Source organism: Dermacentor albipictus, chromosome 2 (genome assembly GCF_038994185.2).
Source record: "Dermacentor albipictus isolate Rhodes 1998 colony chromosome 2, USDA_Dalb.pri_finalv2, whole genome shotgun sequence".
NCBI classification, from domain to species: Eukaryota; Metazoa; Arthropoda; class Arachnida; order Ixodida; family Ixodidae; genus Dermacentor; species Dermacentor albipictus.
In genome coordinates this window covers 77830364-77849956 of record NC_091822.1, presented here as the reverse complement: position 1 = coordinate 77849956, position 19593 = coordinate 77830364, and the positions used below count along the sequence as shown (strand labels likewise).

Genomic DNA, 19593 nt, shown 5'->3' with positions numbered 1-19593 from the left:
CAAACTGGCATTGCCTAGCAAATACCGAGCAATGCAAAAACATTTGAGTTTATATTTTGTAGCGCACTTCTCTAAATTTGCGTCATTCAGAAACACCTATCAAGTAGACTGACCATCAGAGTTCCTAGTTTCCACACGTCAGTTTAAAATTAAACGCTCTGTTAGTGTAAGACCAATATTTATTAGTCAGTATGAACCGATTTCTGACTGGTTCTACGGAAGTTTTGTCCTAGAAGAACGAAGACCTCTCCGTCCGTGTCCCCGTAAAGTCATTTCTTTACTAAGCAAGTGTGTAGAGTCAGGGGCAGGGGTGGGGGATGGAGTCGGGGGTTGTTCGGGAAAGCGTGCTGTATTAGTAGCGACAAAATTATAATCATGATACTCAGGAGAATTCCGCTCACATACTTTTACACTATATACCGTATTTCTTGTATTATAGTCAGTACTGGGTGCATGGCCCCAGGGGCCGATTTCGGGTTAAAAAATTTGTTTTCAATGTATATTTCACCGCCGCTGTATAGTCTGCAGGAACAAACTTCGACATAAATTGGGCTTTATCTTGTTGCGAATAGTTAAGACTAGGCAAACAAATTTTGTTGCCAGGCAGTAAAATACAAGGTAATTTGTTAGACTGTTTGTAGGAGTCAGAACTAATAGCCATCAACATCCCTCTTGTCGGGCCGAAAGAAGGCGGGAGGTTGAGGAGGCGGGAACAAGCAGCTCAGATGCGCCGCCTACTCGCTACCTTGAAGCGCGCCTCTGAGCTTCGAAAATAAAGTTTCCGCACATAATAAACTCATAAATAAACCACAACCCGCGAAATTTCAACTTTAACACTTGCATGAACCATGTACTGCAGTCACCGAAATTCATTACAGCAATACACCTGATAAAGACGCAATTTTACTATAAAGGTGCAATACCGCGATGTGCGTGTAAGAAAATCATGACTAACCAAGGACACGTAGGTTTCGGAACGGCTTCGTCTAGGCCTCAGTGTTAAATAGATTTCTTCTCTACACGTTAGCGTGCCAACCTTTGTAATGGTTAACCAGCCGGCCTGATGCAGCCAGTTATGATGTGAGAAAGAAAGGTTCGCTATAATGACATCTTGTGGGAAGCGCACTGTCATGAAGGTGTTCTGAGGTAAGTGTAGCTGGCACGTAACCTGGCCTGTCCGGGGAGCTGCGCCGTCCATCCGCAGCCGTTGGTACCCAGATGGCACCATGCAGACCAAAAAAAAAAATGTGGGCTCAGAGTAACGGCTCTCGCACCAGACAGCCTACTGGAGCGCTCATAGATGGTTACCAGGAAGAAAAGCAGACATCAGTGGCTTTACACAATGCTTTCCAGGCACCAACTCCGGTCGCTGGGCGGTACATTTTCCCAGGCAGGTCAAAGGAGAGTGCCTCAGAAAACCATGAGTCTATGGTGCTCGTCGCAGCGTATTATTGAAGCAAAGCTTTCTTTGACTATGGTTAGAGGTTTTCTGCGGCTGCTGCCTGCTGCTACGTTGCTCAGTATCCCGGCGGAGATACTCCTAGATATATGGGAATGTGACGTGGACGCCGAATAGAGGAACCAGCAAGGGCTCCTATATTACTCCTGTACAGTGACCAAAAATGTAGGGCAAGTAAGTGACGCGTATGTGCTGAGTAATAAAAAAGTGTATTCCGACATAAACCTTCAACTTATAGTATGTCGATTCATTTGTCTCTCAAAGGCACATCGACAAACCAATATGAAATCGCTACCTATCCGACGTTCTTTTTTTTCATTTTTTTATTCACTCGACTGTTTGATTTAGTCGTTCGCTATGTCACACGGGGTGTGCGCATATAGTTAATCAGTCCTTTGGAATAAGTATGTGCCACTATGGCACAAGACATACATAATCCTCAAGTATACCTCGATATGCGTCGTACCTCACTGTGCATACTAGTGTAGTTGCCATTCTTCAGTGGAAAAGCATCACACATTGCCTTCGTCCTCCTGACAACAGTGCTAGACATCTTACAATGTGCATCCATTCGATTTGGTGTTTTCATTTAGGCACAGCTTGGGAGAGGCGTAATGCATGAATATTAAACATGGCACGAGGTTAAAGACGCGACCTTTGTTGCGAATGAATATAAAAGTTGCATGTGATTACAGGATGCATAAAATGAAAGTGACAAAATTGTACGCATTGGCCTTGCTTGTATTGTATTTGTTAAAATTAATTATTCAGGGTTTCACATGGCGTAGATTTAAACACATGTTAAAACTGCGTAATCGAAATCGAGTATTAAAAAATCGCACATATTCTTAAGAGAGATCTCCAGTTTTGCAGCACGTTGGACATATACGCATTGTAGGAGTGCTCCGAAAATGTATCCGTGAACAGTTTCCAATGAGTTTCTCGGTAACAGCTCCACAGTATGTTCAGTGAAATGCTAATGATCTTCCTTGCCTGTTTTCATTTACGATATCTTAACCGGGGCGACAAGCGTGTGATATCTATCAAGCAAAGAGGGCATCATTGTGGCTCGGTCTTAATTTCGTTATTTCATCTTATACACTGGAGTGAGTAACTGGGATGCTACTTAGTGCACATTCAATTACCTACTTAGACTCCAACTTTTTCACCTACAAGCTTTCCTCTCGTTCCATATATTCGCCTCGAAAATACTCAGAGGTGCTATTAGAGGTCATTTTCTAAAGAAAGAAAATAAAACATATAAAGAAAAGCTAACAAGGCGTGGTACTTTTCCTGAAGTGATGTTGTCGAAGGAGAAGTAGGCATCTATGGTGGTAATACGGTTTTGAACATATATATACTGCCTCATGTAGGTAGTGGGTCGAAGGAAAGAGTGGGTCGATCCGAAAAGAACAAAGAAGACCGCGCGCCTTCTCCGCTCGTGAGCCAACCCCGACGGACGCGCTTTCCAAGAGCGAGCGGCTCCGCGGTTTATTAAAATTCCAGGAATACTTCTGCAGGCTTGTTACAATGTATATATATATATATATATATATATATATATATATATATATAGTAGTATAAGACTTTTATTCAGCCAAAAATTTCAGGCCGAGCATATCGACCGCCTGGGTGGCCAGTCGAGCCAGGTGGTGATGGAAAGCGAAGGGGGAGGATAGGAACTTGATTGCTGAGCAGCCGGACAGTTGGAATAGGCAATGGGATAGGTCTGCATAAGTAGAGGGGCAGTTGGGACAGGAAGGGTCGGAGCGATAGCGATAGAGAAAGAGGCGGGAAGGGGTTACCAGTGCATTCATTTGGATGTGCCGCAGAAGGCGAGCCTCCGGCACAGTGAGTGATGGATGAGGGGGAGGGTAGAGGTGCTTGTCGAGACGGAGCTGGAGGTAAACTTCCTTGATAGTGCGGCGCAGGGAAAGTCCCCCAGTATCCTGCGAGGGCCCCGACCAGGGGATCAACGGTGCCCGGTTAAAAACATCACGGGCGAGCTGATGGGCCAGCTCATTGCCGTCAATCCCCGAATGCCCAGGGACCCAGCGGAGGAAAACGGTGGAAGGTTGCAGTGCGGAGACCGCTCGTTCGACCTCTTGTTGGAGTGAATGGGGTAGGGTGCGGTTCTGTATGTGGCGAATGGCGGCTTGGGAGTCGGTGTATATCGTGTACTCTGGGAGCGAGGGCAGGGAGGGAAATGATTGTAGCGCATGTACAATGGCAAGGACCTCGAGAGAGAGTGCATCCGGAGGGTGTAGGTACGACCCACTCGTTTGAGTTTCAGGTGCTGGGAGGTGCGGATGGTAGATAGCGTAGCCGCAGGAACCTCGAGGGGCTATGAAAGAGGCATCCGTGTAGGCTACTCCCTGGATAGTAAAGAGGGGGGAATGATGCTGCGCGGCCGCGTGACGACGGCCGGCATGCAGGACAGGGGACATATTGGACGGGAGGGGGAGAATGCGAAGATTGGGCGCCGGGGTGGATTTTGGAGAGATAAAGGAGGAAGCGGGAATGGGAGAGATACCCGCCTGGGCCAGTAACCACTGACCCTGATGGGTAAGAGAAAGCCGGGCAAGCTGGGAGTCACGATGGAGAGAGAGAAGAGAACGAAGAGGATGGAAGAGGCCCGTGGCAAAGAGCATAGCAGTGGAAGTGGTGATAGGGAGGTTGAGAGCTGCCTTGTAGAGGCCCACAAGGGCGGTCTCGAGGGTGTTAAGCTGAGTGTGGGTGAAGGAAACGTAAGGCACAAAGTACAGGAACTTGTTGAGGGCGAGCGCATGGGCAACTCGGCACGCGTGAGCCTCGTGTAGGGCTGAGCGCCGAGTGACCACGCGCCGCAGGAGGTGAGTTACCGAGTGACAAGTCCTGACAGCGTGGCGTAGGGCTTGCACATTCTTGGCTGCAAGCAGCGGGAAGCCAAGAACTTTGCATTGGGGGACAATAGGAATGGGAGAGCCGGAAAGGTGGAGGGAGATTAGGGCGTTGTGGGAGCGCTGGTATGAGGAGTAGTTAAGAAGGAGAAGCACGGATTTCTCCGGAGCAGGTGACAAGCCAGCAGTGGAGAGAAAGGAGTTGATGAGATCGAGGCCACGTTGCAGGGTGTCCTGTACGTGACCGGGAGAACCAGACGAACACCAGAGGGTGATGTCGCCGGCATAAAAGATGTGGTGGAGGTCAGAAATCTGGGCTAGTTGGGAGGCGAGAGGGGTCATAGCAAGATTAAAAAGGATAGGAGAGAGAACAGCACCTTGAGGAGTGCCACGGGTGAGCGGGTGGGGATCGGACAGATGTGTGTCCACTCGGAAACGAGCCACTCGGTTAGAGAGAAAGGAGCGGAGATAAGAGTACATGCGGTGTCCGCAGTCCAGGGAGGAGAGTTGAGACAGGATATGGTCGTGGCACACACCGTCGAAGGCCTTGCGGACATCAACAGTGACAAGAGTGTGGATCTGGCTGGGACTGGGTGAGAGAAAGGTGTGCTGGAGGATCAGGAACATGTCCTGTGCACAGACGCGCCGTCGAAAGCCGATAAGAGAGTGGGGGGAAGAACTCTTTCGCTTCAATAAAATCAGAGAGGCGAGTCAAAGCCATTCGCTCAAGGGTCTTGCCAACACACGACGTCAAGGAGATAGGGCGAAGGTTAGAAAGGGAGGGAGGTTTTTCCGGCTTCGGAATCATAGAAATAAGGGAGGATGTCCAAGCGCTCGGCAAGCAGCCGCTGTCACAGGCATTGTTGAAAGTGTGAAGGAGGAATTCCTTGCAATGGTCGGGGAGGTTGCGGAGTGTAGTGTATGTGATGGTATCCTCACCGGGAGCCGAGCGAGAAGCATTAGCAGCCAGGGCAGCTTCGAGCTCCCGGAGAGTGAAAGGGCGGTCGAGGTCTGGGTTAGGATCGCCAGAGTAGGCTGGGTAGGAAGGTGTTAGAGGGGGTGGGAGATACAAAGAAGTGAGCTTGTCAAAGACATCGGAGGGAGTCTCCTGAGTGAGGGCTCTTGCTAGAGTGGGTGCAAGGGCAGGCTTCGTACCTAAGAAAGATTTAAAAAGGGACCACGTGGATCGCGAGTGTAATGCAGAATCGAGGCTGTCACAAAGCGCACTCTAACGAGAATGCTCGAGGGACGTGCCATGGGCAACTATCTCGGCCCGCAGAGCAGCAATCCGAGAGGAAAGTTGGGTATTTTGGGGTTCGGAGCGCAAGGAACGTTGGAGACGTTTCAGCCTATGCCATAAACGGAGAAAGTGAGGATCCGGGTCTGGGATAGGGTGACGTGAGCGAACGCGACGGCTACTGGTCGAAAGCGCTGCGGAGATGCGCGACGTCCAGTCGTCGTAAGATTCAAAGGAGGCTGAAAGGAGATTAGTGCGAAATGCGTGCCAGTCAGTGTGAGTGGTTGAGTGCCATGGAGGGATGTGGGAAAGAGAAGCGCTAATATGAATGAGGAAATGGTCGCTGAGGAGCGTTTCAGCTGTGACCTGCCAGTGAAAGGAAAGGGAGCCCCGAGAGAAAGAGAGGTCGGGTGTCGTGGAGCGCTGTGAGACAGTGCCCGCTCGAGTAGGGGAGCCAGGGGTATTAAGAAGGGTGAGGTGGCGTTCCTGGGCAAGACAGTGGAGAAGGCGGCCGGGCTTGAGGGTCTGGGGGTAGCCCCAGAGCGTGTGAGGGGCGTTAAAATCGCCCCCAAGGAGGAGATGGGTGGTGGCGGGAACAGAATGAAGGAACTTGCCCAAGGCATTGAACAAAGAGGATGTGGCAGGGGGATTATAGAAAGACATAAAGGCGAGTGAGTTGCGCGATGAAGGTTGGTAATACACCACACCAACTAAATATTTATGTAGGCTGGAGGGGATATCAAGTGGCTCGACGAGGATGTCGCTGCGTACATAAATGGACGCAAGCGGCGTGCCCGTCGTGGCATGGTAGGCGCGGTAACCTGGGACGGTGCGGGCCGTCCGCGTCTCCTGGAGAAGGAGAAAATGGGGCAGGGAAGGGCGGGTGAGGAGATACTGGTGGAGGGGGGTCTTATTATGGCGAAGGTTTCGACAGTTCCACTGCACAATCTCGAGGTCCTCTCCACGCGCCATGTTTGCGATAGATTAGAGGTAGAAGAGTTTGCGGGGACACGTTCCTTCTTTTTGGCCGGGGGCAGTGACTCCTGGAGGGAGCCCAGCATAGAAGCGAACGATTCCAATTGCTTGGCTTGGGTTTGGAGGGTGGTGAGGATCTGGACAATCGAAGTTTCGAGCTGAAGCAAGCGAGTGTGGTGTGCGGTGGTGGTGGTTTCTACCAAGTCAGCCAATGGGGCGACCTGGGCGTTAGGGGACGGGCTGATGAACGTGGCAAGGTGCTCATTTAGCTTTGTAAGCTGGGATATAAGAGAGGAGGTCGTCGTCTTTGGGGTTTGTGTCAATGCGTGGATTTGCTGTTGTCAATCTTGGGAGATGCGCTGTTGTTCGCGCTGGTGACGCTCAAGCATTGTGAGCCGGAGATCGAAGGAGCGGTTCTCGTCAATCAGGGATGGCGAGGGTATAGTAGTGTAAGAAAGGGAAGCTTGCACCGAGGGCCCTTTCACTGTAGCGGCGTAGGAGCCTGGAGGTGATGGAGCCTGAGTTGAAGGAGATGCATGATTAGCGAAAGAGGCGGAAGAAGGGGTGGGCTGCGTGGCCCTGCGCAAAGCTGTGCGACGGAGAAACGCGGCTTTGACACACTGGCGCTGTTTAGCAAGGAGGAAGGACCAGGTGGGGTCGAGAGAGGGATGTGTGTTTACTTGGCAATGAATGCACCATGGTTGGGCACACGCGTGAGCGGTAGGATCTGCGGGTAGGGGAGCAGCACAGCGGCGGCACTTGGCCGGAACGTTGTGCTGAGGGCATTGGTGAGCACGGTGTCCCAGAGCAAGACAACGGGTGCATGTGGGGGGCTTAGGCTTATGAGGGCGGCATCGGAAAGCGACGCGTTTAAAATAAACGAAGTGGGGTATGACGGTGCCAGCGAAGGTTATGAGCACTGATTCTGTGCTGCCCATCATACGAGCAGCGAGAATATCAGTCGTGTATGATTCAAGGTCATGCATGAGCTGAGCAGGAGTAAAGTGACCACCGACGTTATGAATGACGCCGAGGCAGGAAATGGGAGGATTGGGGGCATATGTTTTGACGGTGATTGGCTTACCGTGGAGCTGAAGATGCGTGAGAGAAAGTAGGAGTTGGGCGGTGAGAGGGGAGTGTGTTTTCAGAAATACAAGGCTCTGAGCTGGCTTGGCCTGAAGGGTGATCTCTGCGCTGGTTTTGGAGGAGAGATGTGCGGCGGAGATGATGGCGGCAAGCAAGTCGTAAAGAGGCAGCTTGGGAGTGAGGGTACCGGGCGGAAGTTGGATCCCAACTGAGATGAGCTCGGTGCGAGGGCGGGCGGCGGAGGCAGGTTTACGGCTGGTACTGATGGTGCTCCAGCCGCTTTCTAATGGTGGCGCATTATGGTCGTTGTCTGGGGACGACGTGAAATCCATCTCCGCCGACGAGTCGTCAGCCGGATACACGGTGGTCAAGGAGGCAGGGGCGACAGAAACACATCTCGAAACATTGGGAATGATATCGGCGGGCATAGAGTTTGCACTGTCCAGCACGGCAGAAGTGGTGGATCCGGTGGGAGCGGCTGCAACAAGCGCGTTCAGCTGCGATTCTGATGTCTGATTGCAGCTCTTTACAACAGGCGTCAATGTGGCCGGAATAGACGCGGCGGCATCTGCGGCGGCTGCGGTGAACGCTGCTGGCTGCGACATGTTTAGTGGTCCGAGACTCTTGGCGTCGCTGACAGCGTGGAGCTTGGTCGTAGGAGACATTGAGGCGACGAACGCCGACTGCGACGCGGCGGTCGAGTCAGAGCTCTCAGCGTTGCTCACAGCGTTGAACGTGGCCGGAATATGCACGGCGGCGTGCGGGGAGTGCAGGAACGCAGCCGGTTGAGGCAGGGCTGCCGGCTTATAAGTAGTCACGTCGCTGGTAACATTCAGCGTTGACAGAGTAGGCACAGTGGCACCGGCGGCGGTAGAAGAGGAGGCCAGCGGGGCATTGGTGGCTGGCGGCTGCCGGGTCTTCGTGAGACGCTGCATTTCAGAGGTGCAAGCGCGGCGAGTTAGGGTTAGCGCGGCGCCGCGCCGCTTCGTAGATTTGGAGGGGCCTGGAGGGCCAGCCTGGCGTCGGACCGGCAGTCGTATGGTGTCCACTTGTGGCGGAAGTCTTCATGAAAAGATGAAGAGTAGACCCAGGGGCGGGCAAGGCCCTGGACCGGGCCAAGGACAGGTGAAAACGGAGCACGATATGCAGCCAGATAACCAGAGTGGCGCCATCTATCCCCGTACATATATATATAGTCATAGCATGAGAGGCCAACAAACACTGACACCAAGGACAACATATGGGAAATTACTTGTGCCTAATAAGTGGAATGAAGAAACGACAAATTAATGGAAATTAAAGTGGATGAAAAAACGACGTGCCGCATGTGGGAACCAACCCACAAGCTTCGCATTTCGCGTGCGATGCTCCACCGATTGAGCTACCGCGGCGCTGTTTCCCCATCCACTTTCTTGGGTATTTATGTGCACTAGTAGAACCCTGGGAGTGTTAGCCAGCGCCACCACTCACAGACCTCGGCGGCAAGGTCTGTGGGTGGTATACACACACACACACACACACACACACACACACACACACACACACACATATATATATATATATATATATATATATATATATATATATATATATATATATATATATATATATATATATATATATATATATATATATATCAAGAAGCTTCATTGAAAGGGCTTGCTCTGAAGGCGAAATTATTAACCAAGGAGTGCCTCAATCAATTCCCGCAGTAGTGGAGAACTGCGGCTATTTCGACCACCTGGGGTTCTTTGCCGTTCACCTAAATCAATGTACACGGGTGTTTTCGCCTCCATCAAAATGAGGCCGCCGCGGCTGGGATTCGACCCCACGACCTCGTGCTCAGCATCCCAGCACCATAGCCACTGAGCAACCACGCCGGGCGATATGGCTGTTACCCTCTAGGATAAATTATCACTTTCGCTAACTTGAAACTAAACAGTGATCTGTGAAAAATTACTGAATGGTGTAATGCCAATTTTCTCATTGTAAACCCTACGAAAACGCAATTGATGGTATTTAAATCATCACAGAGACATTTACCTTGCTATCCGACGATAACTCTCAATGGGCATGACATTCCTGCCTGCACTTGTGTTTCTTTCCTCGACATCAAATTAGATTCCCCCCTTACGTTCACTAACCACATTGCACACATCAAACAAAAAAGAGCATTAAGCATTAGGGTCACGTGCATTTTTGTCCAAGGAAGAATAATTATCGTTATACTTCGCTTGCATTCACAGTCATAACGTTTATGGTATCGCTTCTTCGGGTAATACTTATCATTGTCATTTTTACTCAATTTAGCACATTCAAAAACAGACTTAACATTTTCATCTTTCCTTTATCCAGCACATTAAAAATCAGGCTATCCGCATTATTACGCGAAGCCATTTTTTTCTCTAACGCCTCTTCACAACTACGTACAATCCGCATTCTTCAAGTTACTGATTTGTTTAACTATCATTTAGCGATATTATTTTAGAAGTTACTAACTGAACAAGTTTCTTACAACTTGGTTAGTTCTAATCTCCATATCAATCCTAAAACCACAAGGTTTGCAGAACCAGCAAATTTTCTGTGGCCTTTATGTCATAATAATTACGGAAAGATGGCTTCCTGTTTTGGTGCGCTTAAACTTTGGATCAATCTTCCACATTCCATTAAGTCGTCGACTACCTTGTACTCTTTCAAATGCGTACTCAAGAATTATTTGCTGTCTGAATAATTTATTATAATGTCATTTTGCTGATTAGAAGCTGTGTGAAACTCATTGATTGTGCACCTTTCCTCTTCCTTCTGCCTTTCATGTGTGTCATTACTCAATTTCTTGGTTACATTTTGCTTATTTCATATTATGTTTCTCTGTTCTGTAATACACTTCATTTTTTGTATATATTGTAGTCCAAGGGTCCCGGTGCAGTCTCTGACTTCGGGACCCTTGTTTGCATACCATTTCTTGTAACCAATTGTTATGAACGAATAATAAACTGAAACTGAAGCCAACAAAGGCTGACACCAAGGACAACATGTAGGAAATTACTTGTGCTCAATAAATGAAATAGAAACCATAAATTAAGGGAAATGAAAGTCAATCAAAATGTAGTCTCCAATCCGGCAACACTGATGCCTTCAGGTACCATGTGTGGGTTTATTGACTAGTTGCCTTCAGCCAAAAAATCACGTTCTCATGACGCCTGCGGCAGAAAGGATGTTACACATCCGCCGCCAAGGTATGTGAGTGGTGGCGCTGGTTAACACTCCCAGGGTTCTACTAGGAAACACAAATACCTAAGAAAGTAGAAGGGGATACGGCGCCGCGGTAGCTCAATTGGTAAAGCATCGCACGCGACATGCGAGGATTCTGTGATCGTTCCCCACCTGCGGCAAGTTGGTTTTCCATCCACTTTCAATTCCATTAATGTATTGTTTCTTATGTCATTTATTAAGCACATGTAAATTCCCTTATGTTGCCCTCGGTGTCAGTGTGTGTTGGCTTCTCACCATATGACATAAAAATCGGCCCCAAGGCTAACCCCCTTTCTTCTATATATATATATATATATATATATATATATATATATATATATATATATATATATATATATATATATTGCGCACTGCAGTCCCTCATGAGCGATGCACATAGGCTTCCTGTCTCAGCGGCCATTACTCGTGTTTTGTCCAAGTTAGCTACCAAACCATCCCATATGAGCAAGAGAACATTGAATAGAAATCACATAAATGAAATTTGTTCCGTGAATTGTCGACCGCCGTTCTCTGAGATAACATAATGTTATTGGCGGTCTTCATTACTTGAGGTTTAGTCGCAAATGCAATAGCGACATGCCTTGAAAAGTGACATGGCCAGAAGGATGCGATAATTAGCTTTCAAAAACGGAGCCACTCGGTTGCGCTTTTTCCACAGCTGTCTGCTATTATTCCGGCCAGGTTCGCAGGCTTGGCATTTCTGATAGGTCAGGGTTCTGACTTCGAGTCCTACGTACGTCCCACGCATAGGTACATCCAGTGCCTAACTGCCCATGGAAACAATCTAGGAGGTGCATGTCCGTTTTAGACGCGACGGTATTTTGACAGATTAATTGCTATGACCACCCTTAATGGAAGGGACACATATTTTGGGGTTCCATGCACTTGCGCAGCCTATTCAAATTAATCATTATTGCTATTTGTGTTCATTCCTTAAATATAATTTATTTTAAGAGCATGAGTGAGTGAGTGAGTGCATAAACTTTTATTTGGTCCAGCGAAGCGTTTTAAGAGCATGACTTTCAAAGTATTTTTTGCGATCTCTAGAGGAAGTGTCGATTTCAGGACGAAAATCTGCGCGTCACAGTCTATTATTTCAGTCCAATTATTCTGACAATCCAGAGTGGAAAACAACCAGGTGTTCCGGTGATGCGCGTGACAGCAGATGTCGCATGGGGAGCGCGCAGTTGAAATGAAGCTGCCACTTAGAATTTCAAATTCTTCATGGGGATGAGTCCCATCTTTGGTAATATAAGTCCTACCCTCAGTGAATTTCATCTTTCATTCCGTATGTGTAGCGAAGGCAAACATCTCCCCTGGACATGTGTTAGCGGTTCTAATATCCCAAATGACACAATTAGTACAAAAATGCGCCGCAAGACGGGGTACAAAGCCAGAAAGAATAAATGAGCACAGATTTTCTAATGAGCATATACGGAGAAAAAGAAATAAGAGAGATATAGTGTGCAGCCTGAATGTGCAGGTACTATAACGGCTTCAAATACGCTAGTGTACGCAAACAACTGCGTAGTTCCCATTATTTGACAACATATGAAGCATGAACGTGCGTACTTCCTATCGGAAAGATAAACTGAAGTGCGGCAAAGACTCGTGTCCCTTCCTCCCCAAATAGAATGCGTCGTTGTTCCTACGCCATAACAACTTTCTTTCTCTTGATAGAACTGTTGCATTGGCGAAATGTGCCTCCAACCCAACGTCTCCACCGTGCGCTGGTGAGTGTAATCACAACCTAACCTGGAAGGTGTAGGTTGTGGTTTAATACCATGTTAATACATATCTAACTTTGCCCTGTGTACAATTTGCCACATGTTACGGAAAACTGAAACACCACTCCCGCATCGCATGGTGTTTACTCGCACACCTCGCTCGACTCGGTCGATCCCTGTCTCACGCTGTGTCCGGTGCTGCCGTGCAGTTTATACAAATGCATCCATGCCAGTTAGCTCAGCCACTGAATCATTTAATTGTGTGACCCTATTGCGAAGGGCTGAGGCATTATTTGACCACCTCGGTAATAATAACTTGCACCCAGATTGCACGAGCATATTTGGCTTAGAGTGCTTATCGCCTCCAACCTCGTGTAGCCGCCGTGGCTGGGTGTAATACGCGTGGCATCCTACTCAGCCGCAAAGCACCTGGCTCGCTAAGCCATTGCGTCGGGTGATTTTTATTCGATGTTATTGCAACAAATTACAATACAAAACACAATGAAGTCCAGCAAAATACGCCTCTCTCATGCGGTCATTATTATGGCCGCATGAGGGAGGCGTGCATGGTTGGTTGCCAAGAGAGCTAAGGTACCTAATAATCTTTCAACTGTGCACGCGAGATTATGCAATCGTGCGTACTTATGCACGCCCAATGTAAAGGTGCGTCACGACGTCTATAAAAGGTTTTAGGCGCAAAATAAGACATGAACAAGAAACTAGACAGGGACGTCGTCTCTTACCATTATTCGGAACCCCCTTTGAAGATATTCGTTTTGGTAAATAAATATATTCCATTACAAATAACGTAGGAACCGAGAGAAGGATGACCAGGCCCGTATTGCACTCACGTGCAGGCAACATACAGCATTCTTTCTACTCAAATGAACACATACACAAAGACCTTCACGTGATCATTGTTCATGGCAGTGCAGTGTCACTAACGCACAAGCTGTTGTAGCGCAGCGATTAGATATTGGCTGAAAAATTTGGCTCAGAGTGCTTGTCACAATATGCGGGCGCAAAGTACAACAATTCGTAATTAATATACCATGTTAAATCTGTTAGTATAACCTACTCTGGCCAACAGCTGCGTTATGAGCGGACGTACAATTTGTGGTTGCATCGATACGTAAAAAGCATGCGTGGTATTTATTTCTGACCTTCTTGGGACGTTCTGGCAATATCACACTGCAAGTCATAATGCGTAGGTCATTACGCTTACCAAGGCAAAGCCGCTTACCCGAGTCACTGACTCGGGCCTGTCGAGACTGAGTCTTTCCTAAGTACGTAGAAATTATACCTATATGCTTCAGTGAACAACTCGCAGTTGAGAGCAATTTTTTTTTCAGCGTATGTAAGGAAGCCTGATTATTTCATGCTCCCGCGAGTAGAGCAATGCATAAATTGGAGACAAAGGAAAGTAATGCCAGGACGGTAGCCGGCGAGAATAGCATTTCGTTCCTTTAATTCCTCTCCATCTTTGGCGTGATATTGTTGGCGTCACTGCACCCATATGCTCAACTGCCCTTACTCGTACAAGCAATTATATAGAACGCATTGTCAATGAGGATTGATTCCTAGCCTGGGATTTTGGCTAACGAGGAGGCGTTCACTAAAAAAATTAGAAGCGGACTCATCTGGTTGAAGGCGATCGAATACGAAGTCTTCTTGAGAGACTCGAGGACAGGCGGGGCAGGTCCGGGCTCAGCCATTGCGCACAGCACTCCATCCCGTCACCCTTCGCGTGAAGGGAGTAACAGGGGCATCGGGTGGCGTAATCATTTTTATTAATACTCTACCTTCAGTATCGACCCACAATTTGAAACAGCACAAAGCGGCGGAAACGGCACAGAGTTTAGAATCTACAAATTTCGAGATCGGCCCACATTTCTGTGCTGCATTATCATTGGAATCAGCCTACGGAAAAGCTAGAAACATGCATACCCTTTAGGAGGAGTAGAGGTGACTCGCAAAAAAGGGCATTGTCTTATTCCCTTAGCGTGCGTGACACACGTGTCCCTGAATCTGAAGCGTCTCTTTAAATGCCTATTGCCCCGATACACCTATTGTGATCAATTTACTGAACTAAGCAGCTTCCTTTACCGAAATATTTTATATCAACTGACGACACCATGACAAAATGCTGGTGATATGCTTTAGCAGTCATGGAAGGAAAGGTTGCTTCGCCGTCGACGTATTGAGCACATAATTTGGAGATTTTACTCATAAATGATGGACTACAATGTGTGGAATATAAATGGCCGCGATTAAGGGTTTCTAACAAGCCCACATTTTTTAACTTAATCAAGTGCAAACAACTTTCTTATCGAGGAATACGCTCTAAAAACAGTTGAACCCTTTGGGGTGTGTATTTGCCACACAACAATAATCGCCATCTGTCTTGTCCGCATTTCCTTTCTTTAACGCGGCGAGCCCGGTACTTAACAGTAACGAACGGCATGCGCATTATCAGCATGAGATAGCATTCCCGAGAGGAAAGTAACGAGCGCAGCGTTTTCAAGAAAGGAAATGCGGGCAAGACAGAGGACGATATTTGTTGTGTGGCAAATATACACTCCAAAGGGTGTGAACTTTTCCTAGAGCGTAGGCGGACCATAACGGAATTCTGAATGCCAATTGGCCGCGTTCTCTTGGGAGTGGCATTTTGATGTTATAATAAACGCTTGAAATCAATAACTTTGTATGCTTTGTGCACTTTTATGTGGCTTCGTTTAAAAATGAGAGACTTCGTTTACCGAAATTACAAAAGAAAAACAGCGCAAATTCTTAGTATTGGAGCAATTCACTCTATAACATTTTGTTTTGTGGCAACACCGAGTAGACTGCTTGGCAGCTTGACAAAGAAGGTTTTGACAACCTCGGTGCAGAATTGAGGCAGAAACCCCAGACAGGGCGTAACAATCAAAGCCGGCAAAACAGCAAAAGAAAGAAGGCAGGACAGCCGAAGATTTCACAATTACTGCTCCCAAAAACTACGTGGGGAGTGGAAGGTTCATCTAATGCAACAAGGCGTGAAAAACAGCAAATCACAGCTATTTTCAGCCTGCGACGAAGCGAAATAAAGTGTATTCCGGAGTGAAAATATCCCGCGGCTCTTATAAAAGTAAATAAAATATCTGTTGTTATGAAGTAGGAGAGCTTCATAAAAATGCTTGTAAAAGAAAGCATTCATTATAGTAACCCAAGCGGGAACGTCATCACAATCTCGGCAGACGATAGGAATCTTCTTCTTGGTGTCGTCATGTGAAGGTTGTTAAATATGTTATCGGTATCCTGGGAGCGTAAGTGTGGTAGTAATTTTAGAAAATTCGCAGTGCAGGAATGTCATTTGATGGGTGATCTGAGACCTCACATGAAAATTGGTCGAGATTTTCGTTGTTTAAATTTTCGATCCAAATGTTTCCTGTATATGTAAAGTGTCTAGTCGGTACATTCGCGACCACTGAAATGCTGCTTTTATTTCAGAAGTAAACTTTCCAATCGCGGCTGTAGTAAACGCAAAGAGACTGCTGACCGAAGCCTTCAACACATACTTGAGAATATCTACAAGCTTTCGAGTGCACGCCAGCTGTAGCTACATGTAGGGGGGCTACAAAGAGAGGGGAGGTGCATTGAGGTGGGAAGCGCAAGGCATAGAGTGTAACAGTATTTTATTTCAGCGAAAAAATTGCACTAGCGCAGTTTCTTAGATACCTGTTCTTGAATGAAACAAGAGTAGCTGGCCGATTCGAAGTGCGGTATTCAGTTTTGTGGGCGGCTTGCATCGTGTAAATTTCATCATAAAGACTTCATTGCACACTGAATACACAGGGGTGATAGATAAGCCGATAGGTTGAGCTAAGTAGAGACCACAGCGCCGCAGCTGCTAGTGGGATCTGCTGGTACCCTCCGCGGCTGCAAATGCTAACACCTCCACCACATCACATGTTGGTGCTGGCTTCGTCGTCTGCGTCAGCTGGCGCCCGATTGCGAAATAAGCAACTAGTATTTCTGGAAAAATCAGCGCCTGCAGCGAAATTCCTTCGTAAAATTAAGTTTTGCCGTTTCCTTATACAACACGTTTCACGAGGAAAGCTGTATTGATGATGCCCGGCTCTGTGCGCTTCACTGTCACAAATACCTCAATAATTTGAGAGTGCTTATAAAAACTTATAACGAAGGCATTTGTCCATTTCAGCGCTGGGAGTTCACGTTTCTTTCAAGGCAGGAGCATCTTGACGTAGGAGTACTGACGATGACTTGTTCTCTATACTTCAGCTGGATTAGGTGTCTTACTTTAAGGAAACTGCAAATGCCAGCAGAAATTCTCTCCCTTGCCCAGCACAGTCTTCTTTTGGGATGGTAGTGTTTATACGGGAGGCACTTCAACTCCTGTGACTCTAGAACTAATAGCACTACGTTCAGACTTTTGCATCTGGCAATGTCTTCAGAGGAACCACACCTTTGGGTCGTGCGCCTATAATGTGACAATCAGGTGTTGGAAACAGGAGAAAATGCGGGTGTTTAATTTTGTCAAACTAGAAATTCTATACTAATGCTTCCTACTTTTTTTCCAAACAGTGCTAGCTTTCACATGTGGGTGCTTGCTATAGCTAAATATATAAAGGGCGCATTAGAACGGCCACACCGTCGGTTTCGCTGTTTGTACTCTGTTGCGCTTTTACTATGTGCATCTTAAATATTATTCACCACAGATGTAATAAAAGGAGTAGTATTTTCGTTGTTATACTTGCAAGATGCTCAGAAAGGGTAGAAAGAAAGGTGCCTTGAATTCCAAGGAGAGAGTGCACGGAGCTGGCAAATGACGCTAATTAGAGAACACCTAATTATTAAGCAGCACCATTCCTTTAATCCACCGTTTCCAGTCACTTTGTTTATATCATTTAATAGAGAACGGCAATGAGCGTAGAGTCTATAGAGTTGCGGCACTTTCTTTATTTGTAGCGCGACTAATTTGAATAGGAGACGCAGAGAATGCAGTGGCTAAACCCCGCATATTTTACTCCGCGTGTAGGCGACCTTTACTACAATCTTGAGAGTCGATTCTGGCCACCGGATCCTAAAGCCGTGGTGCCTCCATCCTGAGTCGTTTTGACGTTTTCAGTCGGAGATGCGGATGCAGCGGAATTGTCATCACTCGGTGAAGAACCAGTATCAGAAGCGTTGTTACTGCCGCACAGCTCCGACAGATTGTTTTCCCATGACCAGCAAAACCGATTCGGTAGAAAGAAAATCTGAAATTTAGAGTAAAAAAAGAAACAAATACACGATGAGTGTGCGCTTTGGCGCAGCATGGAATAGGCCATCATGTTTGTGGTTGGAGCTTGGTTTGGCTCAAAGTTGCGTGTCTCGATGTCTGATATGTTTAGGTACCCATAATTTGCAAAAAAAAATTTTTTTTCACATCACCTTGGCACTAGATTCGTGTTGAGCAGATTCATTCTACTCTAGTTTGTTAGTGTCTGTCCTACAGAGCACTCAAGACCAAGCCCTTCGAACATGTTTGGGGCTACCTCGAAATGCTTCAACCGTGGCAACAATTGCCACCGCGAGAGACCACCTAATAATGACCTATATAGCTATCGACGCACTCCGGGCGCATATTCGCCGTATATCCAGAGTCCCTGACCACCATCTCGCTCGCTTTCCTGAGAAAAGACCCAAGGCAGCGTTCTCCAGGTCAATTGCGGCTAACCGGCACTCTTTGTCTTTGAGGCACTCACCCGCAACAAGAACGCGATCCCATATGTGGTGCTTGAAAAAGCCTCCTGTGTATCTTGCTGTTCCAGGAATAGTGAAGAAAGCTAGCCTGACCACCGCGGCTCTCAAGCAGATCACATTGGAACTTTTGCATTGTTCATACGCTAATTGAATGCATGTTTACACGGATGGTTCCGTCTCGGAAAATTCTATGGGCGCCATTGTTTTACCATCTCAATCGGTCATCAAGTTTAAGACTTCACACGTAACGCCATCTACAGGTTCCGAACTGGCTGCTCTTCGCGCTGCTATCGAATGCATTGAAAAAAACAACCGCCCAACAAATGGGCAATATTTTGTGATTTGAAAGCAGCCCTCAAGAGCTTGCGAAGTTTACGACGTGGCAATTATGAACAGCTAGTGTCACAAATCAACGATACCTGCCACTGGGTTTCTCAACGAGGACATGATATCAGATTTCAGTGGCTGCCGGGACATTGTTGTTGGTAATCACCTCGCCGATGACGCTGCCCGACGCTCCCAGGCTGGCTCACCGACACTCCTTATACCTTTATCGAGAGTCGACGCTGCGAGAGAGCTTCGCAGTCTCGCACGTACCGTCACGTTAATTTACTGGCAAACACCACAGAACTCTAAGTGCCGTTTATACAGCCTCGACCCATCAATGAAACTTAAATTACCAGCGAATCTTCCACGGCGTGGCGGAACACTGCTGTGTCAGCAGTGGGTAGGAGTAGTATTCACAAACTCCTACTGCTATCGTATTGGAATGGCGGATTCACCAATGCGCGCTACGTGCAAGTGTGAAGAGATCATCAGTCATCTTCTGTGCCGCTGTTCTCGCTTCGATAATCAACGTGAGACTCTCCAGTGTGCCTTGAATAGACTGGATGACAGGCCATTTACGGAAGCGACAATCTTGGGAGCTTGGCCTCACAGTTCATTAGCCCAGAAAGCAGTTAGAGCGCTTTTTTACTTCCTGAAGGCAGCAGACTTGAGTGCCCGACTATAGACATCCTACACCTAAGTACTCTGTCTCTCTCTCTTTCACTCCCCATTCCCCTCCCCACGTGTAGTGTAGCAAACTGGACTCAGTCTGGTTAACCTCCCTGCCTTTCCTTCTTCCCTTCTCTCTTTCCCCCATTCTACACTATATTGTTTGACAAACGAAATGTTGTGTTCATAGCGATACAAACAATAATCCGAAAACTC

At 47.4% G+C, this 19593-nt stretch overlaps 2 protein-coding genes across 5 annotated transcripts in view; both read right to left on the bottom strand.

Moving 5' to 3' along the window:
* Window positions 1–6891: 6891 nt before the first annotated feature.
* Window positions 6892–8571, bottom strand: LOC139055722 (streptococcal hemagglutinin-like). The gene is made up of 2 exons (XM_070533258.1): window positions 7635–8571; window positions 6892–7052 (listed from the first exon to the last, which is right to left on the bottom strand). The coding sequence occupies exons 1-2, from the start codon at window positions 8569–8571 to the stop codon at window positions 6892–6894; spliced, it is 1098 nt and encodes a 365-aa protein (XP_070389359.1).
* Window positions 8572–17579: 9008 nt separating this feature from the next.
* Window positions 17580–19593, bottom strand: part of LOC135918808 (uncharacterized) — a 124354-nt gene continuing 122340 nt past the window's right edge. For all 4 annotated transcript variants that reach the window (XR_011511765.1, XR_010569790.2, XM_070532935.1 and 1 more), the window contains one exon: window positions 17580–17894. The gene's annotated coding sequence lies outside the window, so the exon portion shown is untranslated. The remainder of the gene's footprint in view (window positions 17895–19593) is intronic.

What these genes read in the sequence shown, in the direction of transcription:
- LOC139055722 (XM_070533258.1), bottom strand. Translation starts at nt 8,571, where the DNA reads ATGCAGCGTCTCACGAAGACCCGGCAGCCGCCAGCCACCAATGCCCCG. An exon ending in CACGCATCTTCAGCTCCACG is followed by an intron (nt 7,053 to 7,634) that starts GTAAGCCAATCA and finishes CATCACCTCCAG; the next exon opens with GCTCCTACGCCGCTACAGTG.